The following is a 23851-nucleotide window of genomic DNA, read 5'->3' as shown; positions in this document are numbered from 1 at the left end:
TCATAGAGTAACAATAAATCATTTGTATGAACAAAAGAAATTTAAATAAACAGTACATTCAAGTTATTATTTCATTATTTTTTTCATTGTAGGTAAAATTTGTATGTTTTTTGACAAAAATGGAGGGTACCCTGTATCGTAAAAACTGGATTTGATAGCAAAAAACTGGGGTCATTTATGGATTAACCCCCCCAAAAAAAGCAAAAAACAAGTGTAAGATCTAACTCAACAAAAAATGTGTTCCCTGTGCGTGGCCGGCTGATGGCGGAATAAGCAGCACCTCACCTCAGTCCTGATCTGCTCAGTACTCTCTCGAAACTCTCTCCGGATGGATCCTAAGGGGAAAGGGACCCAAAAGGGACAATCCACTAGTGGCGGGAGCACTGCAGACGGGTTAGCCAGCTTTTTTTCTTCCGGCCCCCGCACCACTAGGGAACAGGCCACAAAGTCGCAGCCTCAACCTCTCCACCTGCGATCGCAGAAGCAGGATCACGGTCATTAAAAAAAACTGCAACCTGGACCAAGCAGGGAGCCACAGACATCATGGAATCCACTCAGACCCAGCACTCCAAGCTCCCAGATTAGGAGTCCTTACATCCCTGGCAGCATGGAGGATTCCTCCAAATACAGCATGTCTCCAGCAACAGGTGAGGACAACTGGGACTGGAGGGCAGACCTAGGCCTTGCCCACCAGACAAGATTTAGAATCAAGTATCGGCAGGCTGGAAGCGAGTTTCAAATCTGAATTTCAGGCCATGCAGCACTCCCTACAACAGGTCATAACTACCACGCTGCACTGACCTCTCTACCCAGATAGCGGCTCACAGTACAATCTTAGAAAGATGCGAAGCTCAACTTAACACCCTATTCTTGCTCCATTAAGATGCCGAAAATCGTAACCGGTGCAATAATATATGTATCAGGATTGCCAAAATCTGTCCCAAATTTGGAACTCCACACTGCAGCCTGTTCCATCTTTGCGTCACTTCTAGGCGTGCCTCCTGATGTGGATCTGGAGATCGACTGTGTACACAGAACATTGGGCCCACGCAGCAAAGACCACCAGTGGCCAAGGGACATTATCTGTAGAATACATTTTTATAGGACCAAGGAAGATAATTTGAGGAAGGCCAGAGAAACTAAGTTTATTGAGGTGCCCACCTCCTACTACTACTGGATTTATCTACATTCACGCTAGACCTCAGAAGAGCCCTCAAGCCACTGCTCAATGTCCTGAAAGAAAGAAATATCCCCCATAGATGGGGGTATCTTTTCCATCTAATTATACACAAAGGTGGTAAAAACTATATTCTCCGCTCCCCAGCAGATCTTCCTCAATTGCTTGTGGATCTACATCTTCCTTCTGTTTCTTTACCAGAATTGCCTCCAGCGATGCCCACACTGCATCCTAGTCCTCCTGTTACCTCCTCATCTCACCAGCAACATTCTTCATTTCCCACCTCCTCTCCTCCACCTGCCAAAGCTACTCCTGAGCACTGGCGGGCCCAACGTGCGACAAGTGACCTCTCCACTTTATCGTTCTTGAGAAAGGTCAGAGAGTTACCTGTCTTCCTGAGCCACCATTTACCTACAGATTAACCTCATTAGCTGTTTAGCCAGCATCACGCTTCACCTACCTGGTCTTCTACCATCGTACCAAGTTATCCTCATTGGAATATCTTTTTTTTTTTTAAACTTCAGCATATCAGTTCATCCACTCCTAAGGCTCAATCGGCTCCAGAGAAGATTTTCTCTTCCTATGTTTTTTCCAGCGGTTCATTTTTCCTGTTTCCTGTGCCTTTTTTTTGGAGTAGCTGGAGGTTGTTCACCAAGAGCGTTTCCAGTTTATCTTTGAATTCAACGCTCCAGTTCAGCAGGGTTTGCTACCCTCTCTTGGTTTTTGTTTTTCCATCGTTATCACCTTGCAGCAGAAGGCTCTTGGACTCACATTTTCCATCCCCCTTACATTTCATTGGGATACCGCTCTACATTTTTCTACGTTTTCCTCCAATTTCACAGACGGAAGGAGCCCTACCATTGGAGTCGGCTCTATGGATATGGTTAGCTCCCTTTTCTTCCATGGACTTCACATGTACTGGTAGCTATGTTCTTTTTTTCATTTGTTTTTTGCTATTATTGTAGGATATAGGAGATGGTTTTTTGGCGCTATCCTCCACTGGCTGCCTTGTTTGCTATTTGGGCCTCTTGAGAAGACCATTTAAATGCTTGATTAACCCCTCCAGCGTTCTAATTCTGTCCATATTTCCACACAAAAAGCGTAAAATTTTTTTGCATGAAAATGTATTTTACATTGTTGGCCTATAATTTCTAGGCATAACTCACTGACCAATATTTAATTAATTTAATAATAAACTCTAAATAAAAAAAAAACAAAAATCTGTTAAAAAAATTTAAAAATAGTTAAAAATGTAATATAACTGTACAGTAGCATATATAATATATATAATATAAATATACATAATATATACAGCATTTTGTATTGAATCCGATACAAAATTATTTGAATTTGCTGCCACTCCTCCGGCCCCACCGAGAAACCCCGTCATCTCTGCATTCTCTGGCTGGAGATCGGAGAGAGAAGACATGTCCCGAAGACCTGCGGGGACCAGCAGGACGCCAGGGGACAACAATGGAACAAAGTAGGTGGGTTTTTTAATCTTTTTAGCGACCCCGAGTGTGATTACTGCTAGGGGGGTTAATATGATCAAGGGCTACCAGTGGATAGATACACCACAATGTGGTCCTCCCCCTTAGTGGTAGTACAAACCCGCTGAGTATACTTTCACCACAGGCTTAGAGTTGGCCGGTACTCTAATATTTGGTGGTGGTTCGGGATCACACAGTAGACACCATTCCCTAACAGCCCTCCTGTATTTGGGGGGGATTTGGTGAATGGTTTTCTATGCACCAACTATTTTCCTTCACGCCTAGGTTTTATTATTTGTTTATGATAATGTTCGGAATTTAACATGTTATTATACTGTTTGTTTAATGCATTTCCTAGTTCTGGCTGTATGGGTTCCCCCGGGTGGGAATTGTTCTTCCCCGCTCTTCACTGACAAACCCCCACATAGGCCTACTGTCTTTCAATTCCAAATTGAATTTTTTCGGCTCCAAGCTTCATGATCTCAGGTTATTGGATATCTGGCGCCCTACACACCCATTGACCAAAGACTATACTTTCTATTAAAACCCACATTGTATGTATTCCCGCATATATTATGTTTTAGTAAGTCATCCCGCACTCGACTGGCATCTTTCTGCATCCATAGACCCCTGCTCCTGGTCTGTTCACTTGTCTATATCGCTGACCCTTCAAATCCCACAAGCAGGCCCTAGAGAATGGACATAATAGTGCAACAACTCCCTGTTCAAAGACTCTTTATGTGCGAAAGCAGTCCTCGACACCATAGACAATTTTATTAAGGATCATTTTTCTGACCCCAATTCACTTCTTATACAGTGGGAAGCATTGAAAGCGGTCCTCAGGGGGGATCCAATACAACACAGGGGTGGACTCAAAAAGATTAGGTTGCAAGATATTAAACTCACCTGAGACAAGGTCCGATCCCTAGAACATCTTCAAAAGCAAAATATGGCCCCTGGCGTATTTTTAGAACTAACTGCGGCTAGAACACACTTTCTGGAAATATATGATCTAGCACACCAACGCCATCGCAATCGTTTCTGTAAATTGATCTACCAATACGAGGATAAATATAGTAGGCTCCTGGCATGAGGTCTGCACCCCCGCATGCCAACTACATATATCCCCTCTATATGGACAGCCAACGGCATGATGTTCTCCTTTCCCAGAGACCGTTTACAGCCATTCCATAAATACCACTCTGATTTATACCAAATTCGCTTGGACCCAGTGCCCCTTCCCTCTCTTCAAAAATATATCTCAGAAACGGTCCTTCCAGTACTAGATCCAGAAGTGACATCTCATCTAGAATTCACTGAGGCAGAGGTTAGCGCAGTGATTAAATCCACACTGACCGTTAAAAGCCCAACCCCAGATGGTTTCACCCCTAGATTCTTTAAACTACATTTATCTTGTACCCTTTCTAACTAGGGTATTTTCCTCCTTATCTACGGACACACCATTACCCTCACAGAGCCTAAAAGCTCACATTACAGTTCTCCCTAAACCAGGCAAGGACGACACGATATGCTCCAATTATAGGCCCATATCTCTGAGAAATGTTGATACAAAAATATAAACCAAGTTTATCTATGGAAAGGAAGCTAGAGATAACACCATTAAAACCATCCTGCTGACCCAATATAGCAAATCTTTGGGGACATCAATGTGCCTTTTATCAGTAAACACCGAAAAGGCCTTTGACAGAGTCAGCTGGCAGTTCATGTACTCGGCGTTACGCCAGGTAAGTTTGGTTTCCAGTATGATTTTGAGAATCTCAGAGTCAAATTCTTTGCCAAAAGCCCATGTGCGGGTCAATGGCGCTCTCTCCAAATTCTTCCCAATCTTGAACGGCACGAGACAAGGTTGTCCCCTCTCCCCTCTGCTTTACGCATTGGTCATGGAGCACTCAGCCATAGCCTTGCGCCAAAACCCAGATGTTAATGGTGTCATGATAGGGGACTCACAATACAAACTATCATTATATGCGTATGACCTTTTGTACATAACCTCACCACACACAACGATTCCTTTCATACTGAAGGAATTTGTTCAATTTTATAGCAATTTCAAAGTTAATTACCCAAAGTCTGAAATCCTTAATACCCTAGATACTAACCAAATGTCATCAATCAGCACCAACACTTCCTTTAGGATTTGCAACAATGCGGATAAGTATTTGGGTATAATGATTACAACAGATCCTTGTAAATTATTTCCATTTAATTACACTCCACTATATAGTAAATTGCAATCGGATCTTCAAAAATATGATTCCCAACCCCTGAATTGGTTCGTACGTATTAACACTCTCAAAATGTATACTCCCCCCAAACTGCTATACGTGTTCCAAACGCTCCCCATCTTCTTGCCGGTAGATTATTTACGTAAAGTACATCGGTTATTTAGATAGTTTCCGTGGAAAGCTAAGCACCCCCGGTTAGCATTCTGTATCCTAGGCAAATCTAAGAACAAGGGCAGAGTGGGGGTCCCAGACATTATTTCCTATTACCGTGCATAAGTTCTTGTACGACTGGTGGACTGGTTTCATAATCAAGAATTGAAAGAATGGGTAATGTTGGAACAGTCTCTTTCCCCAATTAGTCCCCGGTCCCTACCTTGGGTAGACCGGTCTCCTTTGCAGCCAAACTTCCCCATACCTAAACTCACAATGGATTTACATACATACTTGGGATGATTCTAACAGATTAGGCAAGATATTCACTATACCAGGCCCCATGGCACCACTATTTGATAACCCTGCATTCCCACCAGTGATGAGTGTAACACGATTTCTATCTTGGTCTGCATCTGATGAACGTCACCTTAAGAGAGTTCACTATAATGGTAGAGTGCCTCCTATGTCATCTCTTACTATATCAGGTAGTAGTAGCATGATGCTTTCCTGGTTTTTGCATAGACAACTGACATTCTTTGTGGCTTCTTTCAATAATATATAATTGTTACACAGGGGTTTGCGGGAATTAGAGGCGTTTCTCTGATCCACTGATCGCCCCACCTATGTTCTAGGCTATCAGCCCAGTTATATGGGCTGATAGCCTAGAATTTTGAATTCACCACCGCTGTGTATACACGGTACTGGGAGCGAGACCTAGGTGGATCGATAACTGCAGAGGATTGGGAGAAATCCTCATACGCTGGCTCTGACATGTAAAGCCCAGGAGAGTAATTACAAGATTTTATCTGAATAGTACTGTTGTCTTGCGGATTTATATCTTATTTCCCCACAGCAGTCTGATAGATGTTGGCGTTGTCATTCACAAAAAGGAACAATGTTTCATCTATGGTGGGAATGCTGAATCATATTCCGGTTCTGGTTGTACGATTGTTACCGGATCCACCATTTCTAATGACCCTGAGGTGACTCTCCTATCCATGGTTCCAGGATCGCTCAAAAACATTAAGAAGGACGCCATTTTCTTATGGTTGCTGGGGCCTTGATTCCTGAGGATATGGAAACAATTTATGGCTCCTTCTATCAAGGACTGGGTCTCGAAACTCAAGAAAATACACCACATGGAAATGTTGGTCGTAGAGGATAATGATCGAACCAAGCAATTTAAGAAAACATGGGCTGCCTAGGACTGGTTTAAAGAATCTCCCCGAATCTAAGCACATTGACACTAAAGCAGTAACTGTTTATAGGGCCTTTGAGTCTAGTATTAAGGGCTACCTCTCAGACAATATTACTCCTGTATTTGTCCCCACCCCCTTCTCCCCCCTCTCTCTTTTTCCCACATTTATCTCCCCAGGGCTATTTGTTATTTTGGTTTTTGTATTTTGTCCCTAACAGGTTTCACCTGTATTTTTGGTGGCACTAACCACCAGTTTCTACATGAATATGGACCCTAGGTCCAATTAATGCAGATTCTGATACGACCCTGGATTGCTAGATGTTTAATTGATCGGTTTGTGTAAGGTACTTCCTGCCATAGGAGTATTTTTTTTAATAGATGTTAGATCCATAATTTCTTGGTTGTAATTTGGATATATTTTTTGTTCATAGGCCAACGATTGTTTATATTGTCTGAACATGCTTGTATTGTATGTGCTTTCTTTGTATGTTGTTATTTATCCTGAAAACTTATTAAAAGTGATTGAAAAGAAAAAATGTGTTCCCCAGTGTAATAGATTGTAGAGGAAAGAGTCAGGTTAGTGGAATACCGGACAGGAAGAGGTTACAGTAGTCCAGACGAGAGATGATAAGAGCGTGTACAAGGAGTTTGCTGGTCTCTGGAGACAGGTAGGGGCTGACTTTGGAGATGTTGCGTAGGTGAAAGTGACAGGACCTGGAAATGTTTTGAATATGGGGGGTAAATGAGAGGGCAAAACCAAAGGTGATGCCAAAACAACATGCCTGAGGGGCGGGGCAGATGACATTGTTGTTAACCCTTAGGAATATGCCAGGGGGAGATTTAGAATTTGAGAGGGGGAAGATGATGAGTTCTGTTTTATCCAGGTTGAGTTTCAGAAATGTCTCAGACATCCATGATGGTATGGCCGAGAGGCAGCATGAGACCTAGTCTCCTGAGGGAGACAACTCAGGGGTGGACAGATAGATTTAAGTGTCATCAGCATACAGATGGTACTGTAAACCAAAGGAGGATATGAGATTACCGGGAGAAGAGGTGTACATCGGGATTACATCGAGTAATCCCGAGGCACACTGGGGGTAAAAAAACAAGCCCCCCTTACCTGCTCCCCACCCTCCAGCCGCCATCTAATGATCCCGGTCTGATGCTGGGATGTTTCTGAATTAGGGGGCGTGTCCGGGCTGAAAATTTAAAAGCAGATTACCGAGTTATCTGCTTTTTAATACTAGCTGGGGTCCTGGCCACGCTGCTGCTCGCATCAGCAGTTACATGCAAAGCACAATGTAGGACTTCTGCATTGTGCATCACATCTAACTGCTGATGTGAGCAGCAATAGTAAATTCTGGGGGAGGTGCCAGAATTTACTATTGCTGCTCGCATCACCCGGAAGATGCGATGCGGCAGGTCCTGCATTGTGCTTCGCGTCTCCCTGGAGATGCGAGCAGCAGCCGTGTTGGTGGATGCAGGGGTGATGCAGGGCTTGACATCGCCACTCGCATCACCCGGAAGATGTGACATCTTCATGTTGATGTGAGTTGTGATGTATTCAGGGGGTGTGGCCTGGTGGAAAATTTAAAAGCAGATTACATTATTACATTGTCATCTGCTTTTAAATGGTTTTTACAGTAAAAAACACTACACAAAATTTAATAAAAATAAAAGTACATATGCACCAAACATCATTGCCCAGATTTACATTTTCCCACTATTCTCCCTGACCTTGATCTGACCTTCTGAAATTTTTCGATAAATTGTTTTTCTTTTTTTAAATTACATTTTTGTAGTCTAATATTTCATTATTTTTAAAAATTATTTATAATATTATAATTTATGATTATACTATAATAAATAATTATATAATTATCATACCCGGGAGTTAATCTCAATAATTACAGACCCACAATATAAACAAAAATTTCCATGGAAAAAAATAGGATCACTTTTTGCATCAAAAAATGTACAGAATTAGAACGCTAGGGGGGTTAAATTACCAGACTCATTCTTTAAAGCCTTACTATCATCTTTCTGTTTTTTTTTATGGAGTGGAAAGACTCCTAGAGTCGCCTCTCATCTATTGGCAGCATCCAAACAACATAGAGACATAGGGCTTCCAAACATTCAAAAATATTACTGGGCCTGTCACCTATCTAGGATATTAGATTAAAGCACACACAAAGCTTCTAAAAACTGGGCCAACGTTGAGCAATCCTTCCCACGTAGCGACTTAGAAGACTTACCTTGGATAGATTACAAACATCTGTCCCCTACTCCTAAAGAACGCCCTTTTATTGGAAGCTCTCTATTAATCTTTGGGCTGTAACAATATACAAATTCCTCTACTTAGATTGCAAATAGGTCACATCCCTAATTTGTAAAAGCATTAGGAAAGAAAAGGAAGTAGGTTTTGGAACTTTTTAGGCCAGACTGAATCTAGATAAAATATAGCTTAAAAAACTTTATTTCAATATCAAATATAATACAACAATCTTTGAACATAAAAACATATATCATAAAAGCAATGTCTCCTGTGCGAATACCAAATTAATGGGTTGCAAGCTGTCAACACGTTTCGCGAAATAATGAAATCCGCTTCTTCAGGATGGTTTCAGGAGATAAAATTGCCTACATAAGTCCCAACATCTCATGACCGGTAAGATGTTTCACCAGTTAAGCAAGAGGAGGGCAGTAACTAACTAACTAATGCATACGTCTCCAAATGAAATCCTATTAATCCTCATTAATCCATATGAATATAAGGAAAGAGCTTCCCAAGCAAGAAGTAGCAACAAAATTATAGGACTTTATAGGAGCGATTCAAACACTAACAGTGTGATCCAGACTAACAAACACTCCTGCATGAGATGGAAAAGGGAGGAGATGTCGCAGATGATGACGTGCCTGAAGCCGCTTGCAGGTGCCACTTTCCTAATCTTTGGGCTGGCCTGTCGCCGTCACAACATATTCTCTATACCAGGTCCCTTATCCCCTATATGGCACAACCCTGCTTTCCCCCCAGGCCAGTCATCAGGGTTCCTTAAACAATGGGTTGATAATAGGCACATAACGGCAGCACATTTTTTGAAAGAGACAAGAAATTCCAAGAAAGACAGACCCTACACTCCCACTCTCCACCCAAACTTTTGTAAATGTCTCACCCCATTTGAAAAATTATGTTTATCATGTACCCAATTACGACATGTAATACCAACAATCTTCAGGGGATTGGCTGACTCTTCAAGGGCCAATCTGTCTCTCCTACAGAGTAAATGGGAAAAAGGTTTAGGAATTCAACTATCAGAAAAAGATTGTGGGAATATTATTTTACTCACGATAAAGGGCTCACTGAATGTAAACATTCAGGAAAATCATTTTAAAATTCCCCCATGTTGGTACAGAGTACCCACAACAATAAATAAGCTTTATCCACATTGTGAAAATAGGTGCTGACTCTGTTGTCACATTTTTGCATATATGGTGGAGCTGTCCTAACATTTAAATATTCTGGAAGGAATTCCAGAAACTGATCCCTGTCATTACAGGTGAAACACACCAGCTGACCCCAGCACAGATTCTTCTACACCATAGCAACTCCCAACCACACTAATATAAAAAGACATTACTCTTCCATCTCCTGAATGCAGCCAAGGTATTGATTTCACTACAATGGAAATCAAAGCAAATACCAACAATCAAAGAATGGTTTGCTAGGATAGATAAGATAGTGGAGATGGAGGAACTAATCTACTCATCCCAAGATGGCTTGACCCTTTTTATTATACCTAGGCATGTTGGCTACGATTCCTTAGCACAAATACATTCCAATCGTACCTGTCTGATACTTTGACTGAATGAACTCACAGGAATTCAGGATCTAACTTTGTTTGGTACTTGATTCTCTTCCAAAACCCACATTTTCTTTCCTATTTTCCCCTTCTTGCTGATTACAGGTTGTGATCATTGTTCTATCTATTGATAATGATGATAATAATGACAGTTCATAATGTACAAGCACAATGTTTAAATCATTCATCTAAATGCCTATTCATTTCTACTTGTATTGCATTCTAACAGACATCTTGAAAAGAATACTGTTTATGCTTTTGTTATGTACTCTTGAATATGTTTTGTTTTAAATGTTTTACTACCATTGTACTCTTATTGTTGTTTACAATCATTTCAATAGAGCTTATTCTTGGAAAAAGACCTACTCTACAGGCCAGTATATATAATGACACTAAAGAACTGATCAAAGCTTGATTTTGCCTTTTACAGATTCAATGTGATGCAAGTGTCACCTGCCAGGCTGCCAGCATCAAACATAGTTTTTACCAGGAATCCCCAGCCAATGGCCTGTGCTAAAATGGAATGCAGCCACTATTGATGGCTGCAACAATCTTCACTGTGACAGGAAGACTGTCCTCTGTGTCCTCTGTCCTGTTCATTTCCTGTCATATTCAGCCAATCATTCAAGTTTATAAGTTTATTTTATCATCTTTTTGAAATGACATCATCTGTCTCTCCTGCAATCAGGGACCTGTTCGGTTGCATTTTTTTATTTTTATTATTTAGCTCTGTTTTAAAAAACATCTGGTCTTTAGCTGCCTCAATTAAAGTTAAATGTTAAAGTTCATGATACAAGTTCATGGCATGTTTGGAAGGGTTGCCAGAAAAAAGTATCTACTTTTCAAAAAGAACATGGAAGCATGGCTTAGGTTTGCATAGTAGCATCTGAACAAATCACAAAACTTCTAGAAAAAGACCAAAGTTTGTAAGATGAGATGTTTGGCCATAAAGCACAGCACATCATTTGGCAAAAAAGCACAGTATATTAGCTAAAACACTCCATGCCAACTGTAAACCACAATAATGGAGGGCTAATAATTTGGATTTGTTTTGCAGGCACAGGACCTTGGCACCTTGCTATCACTGACTCAAGCTTGAACTCCTCTTTATAAAAAAAAAAAGTATTCTAGAGTCAAATGTAAAGCCATCTCTGCAACAACTAATACACTGCAGAAACTGGGTCATGCAACAGGACTATGATTCCAAGCAAACCAGCAAATGTACTAGAGAATGGCTAAAAATGCAAAGAATCAAGGTTTTGCAATGTTGGTCAAAATGTTAAAAGAGCTGTGGACAAATAAACGCTCAGGAAAACCTCAATGAACTGAAGCAATGTTGAAGAAAAGTGGCCCAAAATTCTTCCACAATGACATGAATGTTTGATAAGGTCATACAGAAAAGTGAAATAAATAAATAAAAAGAAAAATATTTTTCACATGACTTTTTTCCCTTTTTTTTTGCTTTAGAAAATGTTATTTTATGGATGGTGCCAGTCTGCATTATTTTTTTTAAATTTAAAGTTTCACAATCATAGTTCATTTTGTTGGATGAAAAATCATCTTATGTGTGCACAGTCTTAAGGTTTGTGTGTAAGGGCATTTTTTGGCAACTATAAGGTCACAGAGATCATCTTGAGTTTACACAGATATTTCTGTATGTAGGAGGTCAGATGCACACAGGAGCTCAGGAGGATAAACAAAAGTAGAAGTAAACAAAAGTAGACTGGTATTATACTGACCTGTGAAAACTATCTACCATTTTGAGTTGTCCTCGAAGCTCTTTTTTGTTCAAGTGGTCTAGCATTCTGGCATCCACTAAAGACTCCATAAAGTAGCTGCGATACTGGGGTAATCCCAGACTAGGTAGCCAGTCATTACCCACCCATTCATGATTCATGTCACCATATGCAAGGATCTGTTCAAAAAAATAAAATTAGGTTACAATAAAAAAAAAAAAAAAAATGAAAAGCATTTTCCAAAATTTTAACCAGTTAAGCTCTGTTGCCATTTTAATATTTACACAATAAACACATTTGTTAGGGTTTGTTAATAAATAAATACCTAGCTAAAAAGAGAACAGGCAAAAGAAAACATTCTTTATAAATGATTAGGTGTTATTAGCGGCTACATTTGAAAAATAAATCTATCTTTACATTGCTATAACAACTGCTGCATAGGAAAAATTGATACGTTGAAATTAACTGTTTCTTCAACAAATTGGCTAACAAAAGTGTTCATGCACAAACACTAATGCTGAAACATTTGCAGTTTTAGCTGATCAATTTAAAAAGAGCTGCTGACTACAGTTTTGTTACACAGTTCACAAGCTCAGCTATCAAAATTGTAAAATTTTCTAGAAATGCAGCTGGGGGACGGGAAGGTGCAAAGTTTTGGGCTATGTTCAGACCTGCAGTAAAAAAAAAATTGCAGTGTTTACCACTCCTGGATATCTACTATGCTCAGCTATGCACCCAGGATGCTTTTCAGGTAAAAATGCCTATGCAAGTGTTTTGAAACACCTGCGTAGGCATTTATAGATGTTTTCTGGCTTTTTAAATGCCTGAAAAAGCTGTATTTTTTCCCATTCAGCAGGGACTCATGAGCAATGTTCTGGAGTTTAAAAATGCCTATAAACACCTGCAGCAAACTTTTTTTACAGCGATTTAAATTGGTAAAAATCTATACAAACACTTAGAAAACTGCAGGTCTGAACATGGTCTTAGGGCAGGTTCACACCTACTGCTTGATTGCTCGATTTATGTAGTCTCCTTGGCAAGGCCCCAGACACTCAAGGACTCGCACAGCAGCGCTGGTTCAAAAAGAACCAGCATCTGCACATTTGACAGTTGGCAGCAGTGAGCATTACCAGTATCACTCACTGTAGCACCTACTCATTCCTTAGGGAGGCTGCCGCAGGGAGATACTACATGTATTGTCACCTCATGCAGCAGCGTTTTCTGGTGCAAGGAAACGGTAAATATGCACCGCAACCTCACTGCCAGTGTGAATTAGCTCTTAGGCCCAAAACTACTTAAAGCACACACACTCAAAAACATTCTAAAATTCAATTAGCATGCAAAATATTAGCAACATTCATATGATGGCCAAATTATGTATGTACTCCCAGCCAAATAATATTTGTATTAATAATATCAAAAAAGGAAAACAAAGAAAAAAGACTGGGGTTTTTAGTGGCTATACTTCAAAATATGTTTAATATAAATACTTAAGTTCCATATGAAAAGGTAATACAATATTTCACAGTATTAAAGGCCCTGATTCATCAATGAAATGCCAGTATGCTCGACGGGCGTATTTACGCGCCGGATGGCAAAATCTATTACCGTGAGTCGGGCCCGAGTTCTGGTGAACTCACCTGCTGGTTACCCTGCAAAGATCGCGAATACGCCAATTAAAGCTAATAATTTTCAGCTGCGCAGTTCAGGAGATGTTAACCTCAATGATGAGGTGATAGTAATTGATTAGCACACACCTGCGCGCTGTTCTGTGTTCTCCAGTCCATTTTACAGGTCAGTTTGAATCTTTAATGCTTGATTTTTTTTTTGTAATTGTTCCTTTTTAATGTTACATTCTACTCCATCACAAACTTGCTTCATTTATAGTTACATTTGTTGCACTTCTTGTTACTTTTTCTATCAAGCTGGATATATAATAAGTGGCACTTTCAAATATGTCATCACACAATAGAGTGTAAAAAAATATGTGAACAAACATTTGTGACCTCATAAAAATTTTGTTCCAGTTTGACTTTAGAGAAATCAAATATTTTAGTAAAGGATTATAGGCAAACATGTTATAATACATGTATTAAGGAACATTTAGTGATTTCACTTATACACTTATGCAATACATATGCATTTTAATTAGTACTATTTTAACTGGACTGGAGTGGTGTGTGTGTGTGTGTGTGTGTGTGTGTGTGTGTGTGTGTGTGTGTGTGTGTGTGTCTGGTTTGTAATGCCAAGTTCTGTAGTTTAGCAATTCTTCAGCAATGTGTTGTCATTTTTTCCCACACAACTCCTGTGTTCATTTGTAGTTGTGTTTATTGTCATGGTTTATTGTCATTGTGCTGTGCTGCCTGATCTTAGCCCTAGTGTATACAAACACACTTCCACTTGCTGTCCAAACTGGTTGTCAATTAGTTGTCTAGCTGAGTTGCATACTCATTCTAACACACCTGATGGTGATGGAAAGAGGTCCAGGTTGCCAAGCACAACATCAAAGCACATTGATTGCCAAGCTCACAAGCAGGGTCTCGCACTAAATAAAAATTTTTTTTTTATTATTATTATTATAATAACTATAGTAATTCCAATATATTTTATATATATATATATATACACACATATAAAATATTTTTTTTTATTATTATTATAATAACTATAGTAATTACAATAATATTTTTATATATTAAATAATTTTTTTATTATTATTATACTAACTATAGTAATTACAATTATATTTATATATAAATTGAATAGCGCGACGGCTTCCAATTTTGGATCGCGAATATGAATGCGCGAGCGAGCTTCCGATTTTGCTTGATGAATCAGGACCAATATATTGAACATATAATATAGCGTTGGCGCTTCTGTGGAAGAACACATTTTGTGGGAATGATAATTGTCTCAATTCCGACATGTTTCGCCCACTAGGCTTTCTCTATGTACATGTAGAGACCTTTCAAGTAACTGTTTACCAAAGTAAAGTAGAATTTTTAATGTTTGAGCGATCACATATAATGTAGAAAATTAGAAAACTTATAATATTATATTATTACAATATATCCACAATTACCAATGCTTCCCTGACATCTGATTCCCCTGGTTTTGTGTCCCTAACGTTCACACACCAGGGACGCAGATGGAGGCAATCGCTGGGGGACGCCGCGGACATCGCTGGAGGACGCTGCTGGAACATGGGAACAAGGTAGGAGTTTTAAACTCCCTGGAAATTCCACCCAGAGTGGACTTGGGAATACCACCAGGGAAGTTAAAGAAGAAATAAATTGTAACAGGTAAACACGAGTTTTCTTTTACAAATAACACTTGTTTCACATTAATGATCATAATTGTAAGTAAGGTGAACTGTTTTCTACAATGCTCCTGTTCTCGATGCCTGAGGATGCCATATTACCAGGAAGAGTCATTTTATTGTTGCATACTCTCTATGCCTCCTCTGTCCTCCACAAATACATGTCACAATCTACAGTTTAATATGTGAGCAGTTTAAACCTAAGTTCAATAGCTAGGTTCACCAAAAGTGTAAAGCTGTCAGGAGCTGCACAGTCCAAGGATGCCAGGTCTTGCTATTGTTATTGTACTTATACAGCACAGACATATTACGCAGCACTTTACAACATTCATAGTCATATCATTAGCTGTGGTTAAATGCCATCACTTACCTGGTCCCACTGTGATCATCTGTTCTGTTCTGTTGTTCCAGTGTCGTTCTCCAGCGTCGATCTCTAAAAAAATACTTACCCGGTCCCCGTAGCTCCTCCGGACACGTCTTCTCTCTTCTGTGTTCTCCCAGCGAGTGCAGTGACGATCTCCGGGGTTTCCCAGTGACAATGTTTTATAAAAAAAAAATGTATTATTACATTTATAAAAATTTGGACATATTTCAGTGAGTTATGCGGTAATTCGGTGAATTATATGTAATTATTGAGTAATTCGGTGAATTATAGCCTACAATCTAAAATAAATTTCCATGCAAAAAATTAAACACTTTTTGCACGGAAGTACAGAAGTTCGGAAAGAATTAGAATACCAGACGTTCACGTACGCGTCCCTTGGCGATGCCTGATGATGTCCGTGCATGCGCCCGTCGATGGGGGTCGTAGCGGGAAATTCAAATATTTTGTGTTGGATTCAAAATGTATCCAATCCAATACAAAATGATACAAAATATATTTATGTGGTTTTGTCTATAGGTAAGTGACGTTGGACTCTGTTTTAAAATGTACCACACTAGGGAGGTGTTTTAGAAAACTTTATTACTATACAGTATACCGAATTATTGCATTTTCAGTATTATTGATTTATTTTGGTATTCTTGTTTAAGCTGATTTTTGTGTCTTTTATTTCATTTTATTAAAAGTAATTTTTTTTTTACATGATTGTGTGTTTCAAACATTTTTTATATTCATGATATCTACTAGAACCTTGTTCGGACATATTTCTGTAAGTTACAGGTCTACAATTAAAAAAAAAATTTCATGAAAAACAGTGTACCGCTTTTGGTACAGAAATCTAGACATCAGTGAAATGCCCAGGAGGTTAATAAACAGGATTTATAGCGCCAACATATTATGCAGCGCTGTAAATAGGGGTTTCAAATGACACACAAATACAGACAGTGACACAGGAGGAGGAGAAGACCCTGCCCCAAAGAGCTTACAATCTAGGAGGTGGGGGATGTATCACACAATAGGAGGGGATATATGGAGTGGTGGGAAGTAGTGAGGTTTTTAGAAGACAGAAGAAGATGGGTAGGCAAGTTTGAAAACATGGGTTTTGAGTGCTTTTTTCCAGAGAGTTGGGCAACCATAGAAAAGTCTTGGAGCTGTGCATGTGACAAGGTTATGAGTGAGGAAGTCATTAGTAGGCCAATGGAGAAGCGAAGCGAGCAGCTAGGGGAGTATTTTTCTACCAGGTCAGAAAGGTGTGTGGGACAAAACTGTGGAATGATTTGAAGGCAAAGCACAGAAGCTTGAATTTGATTCTAAGGTGAAATAAAGGCAATGAAGAGAACTACAAAGTGATGCAGCACAATAGGAATGATCAGAAGGATAGATGAGTCTGGTTGCAGCATTTATAATAGATTGTAGAAGAGAGAGTCGAGTTAGTGGAATATCAGAGAGGAGGATGTTACAGTAGTCCAAACTAGAGATAAGAGCAAGTTTGGTGGACTCTGGGGACAGGTAGGGATGGATTTTGCAGATGTTGTGCAGGTTAAAGTGACAGGACCTGGAAATTTTCTGAATATGAGGGTAAATGAGAGGGCAGAATCAAAGGTGATGCCAAGACAATGTGCCTGAGAGGAGGGGCAAATACCAGTGTTGTTAACAGTTAGAAATATGTCAGGGGGAGATTTGGAATGTGAGGGGAGGGGAGGAGATTAATGAATTCTGTTTTATCCAGGTTGAGTTTCAAAAAACTGTCAGCCAACCATGACAAGATGACTGACAGACAGCATGAAACCATATCCAGGACTGAGAGAGATAAGTCAGGGGTGGACAGGTAGATTTAAGTGTCATCAGCATACAGATGGTACTGTAAACCAAAGGAGAATGTAAGCTACTGAGAGAGAAGGTGTACAGAGAAAAGAGAACCGGTCCAAGGACTGACCCTTGGTGAACACCAACAGGGCGTAAAGTGGGAGAGGAGGAATAACAATTGAAAGAAACTTGAAAGGAACAGTCAGAAAGATAGCTAATACCAATGGAGTGCTTGACTTGGATTAGAAGTGGGTAATCAACAGTGTCAAAAACAGAGGAACCATCAAGGAGAAAGAGGAGGGAAAAGTTGCCTTGTTTAAGTGTTGTAGTCTGGCTTTGTAGTCTGTGAAGTCAGTGCTGAGGCCAGATTCGGCTCTTCTGTTTCTTACCTTTTGTTGTATGGCCCCTTAAGGGCTCATTTTGGTTTGTTGTTATGTAGTCCATGTGTTTCTTCTTTTCCTTTGCCTTCTTGTCCCCAGGTGAATTTGTTGTTGGTCTTTCATGGCATCTTTACCTATATCCAGTTTAAATGTGTTAAGCAAATGGCTGATCGAAATGGCAGCTATTTATTGGTACAGGGGATCCTACAGGATATCTAAATTACGGCACTTACTTCAATTTTCTACCAGAAGTGTGCTTTGCTAGTATTTTTACAGCAGCTAAAATTGTTGTACCTACACACTGTTGTCTTCTACACCCTAATTTATTACTGAGTGGCTAAAATATGTTGTCTATATTTATTATTTTCAGCAACTAGTGGCGGATGATGCCAACTAGCTGAACTAGTATCTTCATACCTAGCCACCCTATATGCTTTATCAGCCTTCTACACAATTTTTTCTAACCTCCATAAAACATTTTTTATTTTATGTTTAAATGATATTACTGTATACACTATATACTTTATATCTGAAAATAATACCTACTAAATTTTTATCTAGGATCTAATATTTAGAACAATTTGTTACTGTAGTACTATATAAATATGCATTACCTATTATGTACCTACATACTCATACAAGACACTATTATCCAATGCAAAATTATGTTTATTGGTGCTAAATTTATACTTACATATACCCTATTGAATGTTTTGAAGGATTGTTTATATGAAAATATTATATTGCACATACTCTCTTGCTTATATATTACCTTTACATCTAGAAAACCAGCGCCACAATCGTACCCCTGAAGATGCCTATTCAGCGAAACGCGTTGGGTTATATGTGACCTATCCGGTTCTACATTTTGATTTCTAATCGGTGTATGGTGGCAGGATATTTATGTATAGTTCAGTCATCCCACTCCTGTGAATGTCAACAGGAGTAGGGATTGTACACTTCTATTGATTGTACACTGTAAGTATGTATCTTTGATGTACATATACAAACTTTACAATTTTGTGTGTATATATTTACTTGAGGTGGCTCAAATAGTAATTTAATTACAAGCCAGGTAAAGGCAAATCCCCCATTCTACTTTTGGGTATTAGGCTAACCCCTATTAGATTTTGGCCTCTGCGGTTCCCCTTCGTCCACTTTACCGGCTCCCTCACATCAAAGACACCGCCAAACTGCTGGGAATCCGGCAGGGGAACACATTCATTACCCGCACTGAGCCACAGGTATGGTTGGGAAGGCTGGGGGGAAGCAAGAAGAGTTTCTCAGTCTCAAACAGCAGGACACAAAATCCAGATGGCAGACCCACGTGACCATGCGACGCCTCCAGCCCTTAAGGCAACCCCGCTACTCTGCACTACAGATCCCTGGCAAAAGGGCAAGAAGGAAGAGAAGGGAAAGACTCACCACCTATATCACCAACGTCCAGCATACAGGGTCCAAGATCCCCCACACTCAACCCCCACCAACCTGACCCTACTGTCTGCAGCAGCACAGAGCACTCCCAGCTCCCCAGCATCTGGGGAAGTTGATGAAGTCTCAGCTCATTTCTCCCCAGCTACAAAGGCTTCAGGTGTGCTTTATAATGTATATGCCCAAGAATTTCAATTAACTACAGCCACCATTAAATCTTTAGATTGAGAAAACAGGCTTTTGCAACATAAGGCAGCCTACTCCAGATGGAACTTGCTAAAACTTCCTCTTCCATCACTTCGGAGCTGAGAAAGGACCTACAGAGCTTGGGGTCTCGCCTTGACCTGATTGAGCAAAAGCTAGAAGACACATTAACCAGAGTTACACAAAATTAATCTCAAATCACAACGCTTGATAGCCAGATTGATGATCTTCAAATTAGGCTTGATGATCTAGAGAATAGCACTAGCCGTAGTAATTTCCAAATATGGGGATTACATGAATCAATAAAGGATACCATGGAAGCTACAAAGAGGTTTTTGCAATCCATACCCCCAGACATGTCCCACCTCAAGCTGGACAGGGTACATCGAGTGCTAACAGTACCTAAATGTGGCCAGCATGGTTGCTCAGAAGTTAGTGCTCTGACCTTTGCAGCGCTAGATCCCAGGATCGAATCTCGACCAGGACACTATCTGAATGGAGTTTGCAGGTTCTCCCCATGTCTGCATAGGTTTCTCTGGGTACCCCTCTTTCCTCCCACATCCCCAAAAACATGTACTTAGGTTAATTGGCTACCCCCCAAAATTGACCTTAGACTGTATTAAAGACATATGACTGTGTTAGGGAAATTAGCAAGTGACATGACTATGGGCTTTGTACAGCTCTGTGTAATATGATGGTGCTTTAAAAATATTGTGTAATAATAACATGATGGCTGACCATGTGACATAATTGTGAAGCCGCACTACTATTTACCCAAAGAGGCTGTAATTGGAGCAAACAGAAACATGGAAGACCTAAATATGTAGGGTTTCCCTGTGCAGATATTTTCAGATTTGTCCCAAGGGGCCCTCAAACCTTTGCTGCAGATCCTGATTGCAAATAATATCAGATATCGCTGGGCATTTCCACATCGTCTAATTTCAACTTAATGGCCAATCTCACACATTGTTTCTGGAAGGAAAAAATCTCTTGAAGAAAACTTAACCTACTCCGAAGGCATACTTCCTCAGTTCCACCACGAGGGGGCGCCCAAGCTCCACTTTACCTCTTATGGCATTTTTGCCTGGTTGGGGGTGCTCTGGCCGAAGTACTCCAAATATAGCTATTGCTCGCTAATGATTTTTGTTTGGTGTTCTTTGTCCTCCTCTTGTAAATCGCCCCCGTTCCCCAGCCAACCCTGCAGAGACTTTCCTATGAAGACCTATTGGTCATAAGGGAAACCCTCCTACTTAATTAAATGGCAAAATCCTCTGCTAAGGTAAAACAACACTTGGAAATATGATGATGGTGGTAATATATCACAGTTACTATAAACAGGACAATAACGTGCCTACTCTTATCATTCAATAGATCAAAAAACAACAAAGACAGAGATTTAAGCAGGGTTTTTGGCACAGACGGTCTATTAAACATATATTAAAATGTTTATAATAGGATTTGTCAATTATAAAAGGCCACTGTACACAAGTTTCATCCTTTTGCAAACATATTCTTCTATGGCGTCGATTCATCGACAATATTTTCATAATCTGGACAGGTTCAAGAGAAATGCCTATTGAGATGCTTATATAATTTATACAGAATAATTTTAATCTCAAATTTACTTGGAACATTGATTCCCTCCAGATACCTTTCCTAGACATTTCCATTAACATTTCCTCTGACCTTCGTATTACCACCACACCATATAGAAAAGAAACAGCTGGAAACACCATACTCCATGCTGAAAGTGCACATCCGAGGGCTTTAAATAAAAGTATTCCTTACAGTCAAATGTTTAGACTTAAAAGAAAGTGCACATTACATACATACTTTAAGAGACAGGCCAATGCTCTGACACAAAGACTCATAGCCAGAGGCTAGAGTAAAAAACTTCTTAAAAGGACCTGCCAAAAGGTCTCCAAATTAGACACTGGAGGTCTTTTGTCTAATATTACATCTACACGAACTCAACCCAAATTACCCATCATTACCAAATTTAATGAACATCATGCATTTATTCACCAACTAATTAAAGACCATTGGTGCATTCTCACCTCTGATCCCTCTATTAATAATGTCTTGGATGAAAAACCTTGCATTACATTTCGGAGATCGAATTAATTACGAGATTCATTAATTAATTAATAACCAATGTATATAGTGGGACATGGATGTGCGCTCTAAATAACATAGGTCATCATGTTTTAGAGAGCACATTAATTTGGAATGTGTATATCTATTATATAATACGCGCATGAGTCATTATAAATTCTAATTTAAACATTATCTACTGGTTCAGATACAACTTTTGCAAGTAATCTACGCATGCTGTCAATAATACTCCTGAAGAAGCCATGCTTGGCGAAACGCGTCAAGTATATCCAACAACATGCTTTGATGATCAAACACTGTATATGGTCAACAATATATATATTGATAAGTTGTTATATGTCTAGTGGAAAAAATTCCTTTGTCTGTGGTTGAACCCCAAGGATCATAAGGTGGTTCAAACCAACTTTTGATTACTGTGTATTGCATTAAGTAATCATATGACTTCAATCATTATACCCGACCACTAGTTGTGTACAGTGGCCTTTTATAATTGACAAATCCTATTATAAACATTGTTAATATATGTTAATATATGTGCCAAAAACCCTGCCTAAATCTCTGTCTCTGTTGTTTTTTTGATCTATAAAACAACACTTGTCTAACATAAAAATACTCATAACCTCAGTCCAGGGCCTTAACTCTCCTTGAATAAGAAAAAAGATCCATTATTAAAAATTCTATCAAAACGGATATATTGGCTTTACAGGAAACCCACTTCCAATCCCAATTCCTAAACAAAAACTATCCCCTCTTTTTTTTTAAGGCCTGTTCTGACAAAAAAAGTGTAGTGTCATGATATGTTTTTCCAAAAATGTGAGTTTTACTCCAAGTGAGGTTATTAGAGATCCAGGTGGAAGATATCTAATAGTACCAGGCTCCATAGAGAGTAACATCTTGACTATAGTAACATACTATAGTCATAATACAGTACTATGCTCCTATTGAAGGCCAAATCGAATTTTTCCAAAATGTTTTGATGAAGGTATCTGCTAAAGCTAAGGGGAACTTAATACTTTTAGGAGATTCAAACCTGGCCATAGACTAAACCCTAGACAAATCAAATAGACCAAGATATAAATACCTTCTCAAGAAGAGTCACAGATTATCCCTGATGCTGAAACAACATGGTCTGATAGATGTATGGAGAAAAATGAACCCCTCTGCCAAGGACTACTCATTACTCAGTAGCTCATAAATAGTACTCCAGAAATGACCATATTCTACGCCCAACATGGTCCCACTCATTCATAAAGCCTGCATCCTTTCCACCCCCTGGTCAGATCATGATCCGATCTTAATGCAATTGACAGGTTTACAAAGGAAACCATCATTCTAAAGGTGGAGACTTAATGATAGTTTGCTAAATGACCCTACACTAAAGGATGAAATACATATTCAGATTACAAATTTCTTCTCTCTAAAAAAATCAGTAGACACCTCTCCAGGTATTATTTGGGAAGCTCATAAAGCCACAGTTAGAGGGCAAATCATAAAAATAGCCTCCCGCTTAAAAAAGCACAGAACCAACAGATTGAAAACAAACTTAAAGAATACCATGACCTCCAACAACAACACAAGGGTAACTCCATTTTAATACCCCGTGAAAATTTAAAATCTACTCACATGAAGCTCTATATGCTTCTTACCACTCGAGAGGAAAAGTCCTTATGCTGGGCAGCTCACTCTTACAGATGGAGTGACAAACTATGCAAGCTTCTGGTGAATAAGCTCATGCCTAAACCCAAAACTCATGCTTTCCCAAAGATCGAACTAAAAGGAGGTAAATTATCTCAAAACCTGAAAAGGTGCTTGAAGACTTTTATGATCATTTATATGGCAAATCTGATTTAGTAGATTCCACATATTTAGACAATTTCCTAGATAAAATTAATTTACCTAAAAGCTATTTTTCACTGAAAAACCCTTTTTAGTGGGGGTAATAATAAAAGTGCCTAAATTATTGAAGTCGGGCAGTGCTCCTGGTCCGAATGGCTTCTCAAATGTTTACTATAAAAAAAATTAGCCCCACATTGGCTTCTCGTTTAACGTAATATTTCAACTTTTTAAGGAAGAACAATCCTTTATCTCTGGGAGCAAACACAGCATATATCAGCGTCATTCCCAAACCTGGCGAGGATGCCACAGAAGTAACAAACTTTAGGCCAATTTCACTCATAAATTGTGACTTAAAAATCATAACTAAAATATGATATAGCTACTCGTTTTAACTTTTCACGTCTTTAATTTACCCTAGCGATAGAGCCGTTAGCTATCGCAATTAAATCCAACCCTAACATTAAAGATATATCTTTATTATTATTATTAAACAGGATTTATATAGAGCCAACATATTA

The 23851-nt window shown here is 39.3% G+C and overlaps 1 protein-coding gene across 14 annotated transcripts in view; it reads right to left on the bottom strand.

Moving 5' to 3' along the window:
* The window catches only part of PPFIA3 (PTPRF interacting protein alpha 3), a 511511-nt gene that overhangs the window by 93029 nt on the left and 394631 nt on the right, over positions 1 to 23851 (bottom strand). For 12 of the 14 annotated variants that reach the window (XR_011922901.1, XR_011922900.1, XM_072427377.1 and 9 more), the window contains one exon: positions 11864 to 12039. Coding sequence is in view for 10 of the 14 variants with exons in the window: in XM_072427377.1 (XP_072283478.1) it covers positions 11864 to 12039 (176 nt within the window). In the remaining 4 variants the exon portion in view is untranslated. Of the gene's footprint in view, positions 1 to 11863; positions 12040 to 23851 lie in introns of those variants that run through there. The other 2 variants (XR_011922902.1, XM_072427385.1) reach the window with 2 other exon arrangements.

This window comes from Pyxicephalus adspersus, chromosome 11 (genome assembly GCF_032062135.1).
Source record: "Pyxicephalus adspersus chromosome 11, UCB_Pads_2.0, whole genome shotgun sequence".
Lineage (NCBI taxonomy): Eukaryota > Metazoa > Chordata > Amphibia > Anura > Pyxicephalidae > Pyxicephalus > Pyxicephalus adspersus.
Note: the sequence above shows the minus strand (reverse complement) of the source record. Positions and strands in the feature narration are given on the sequence as shown.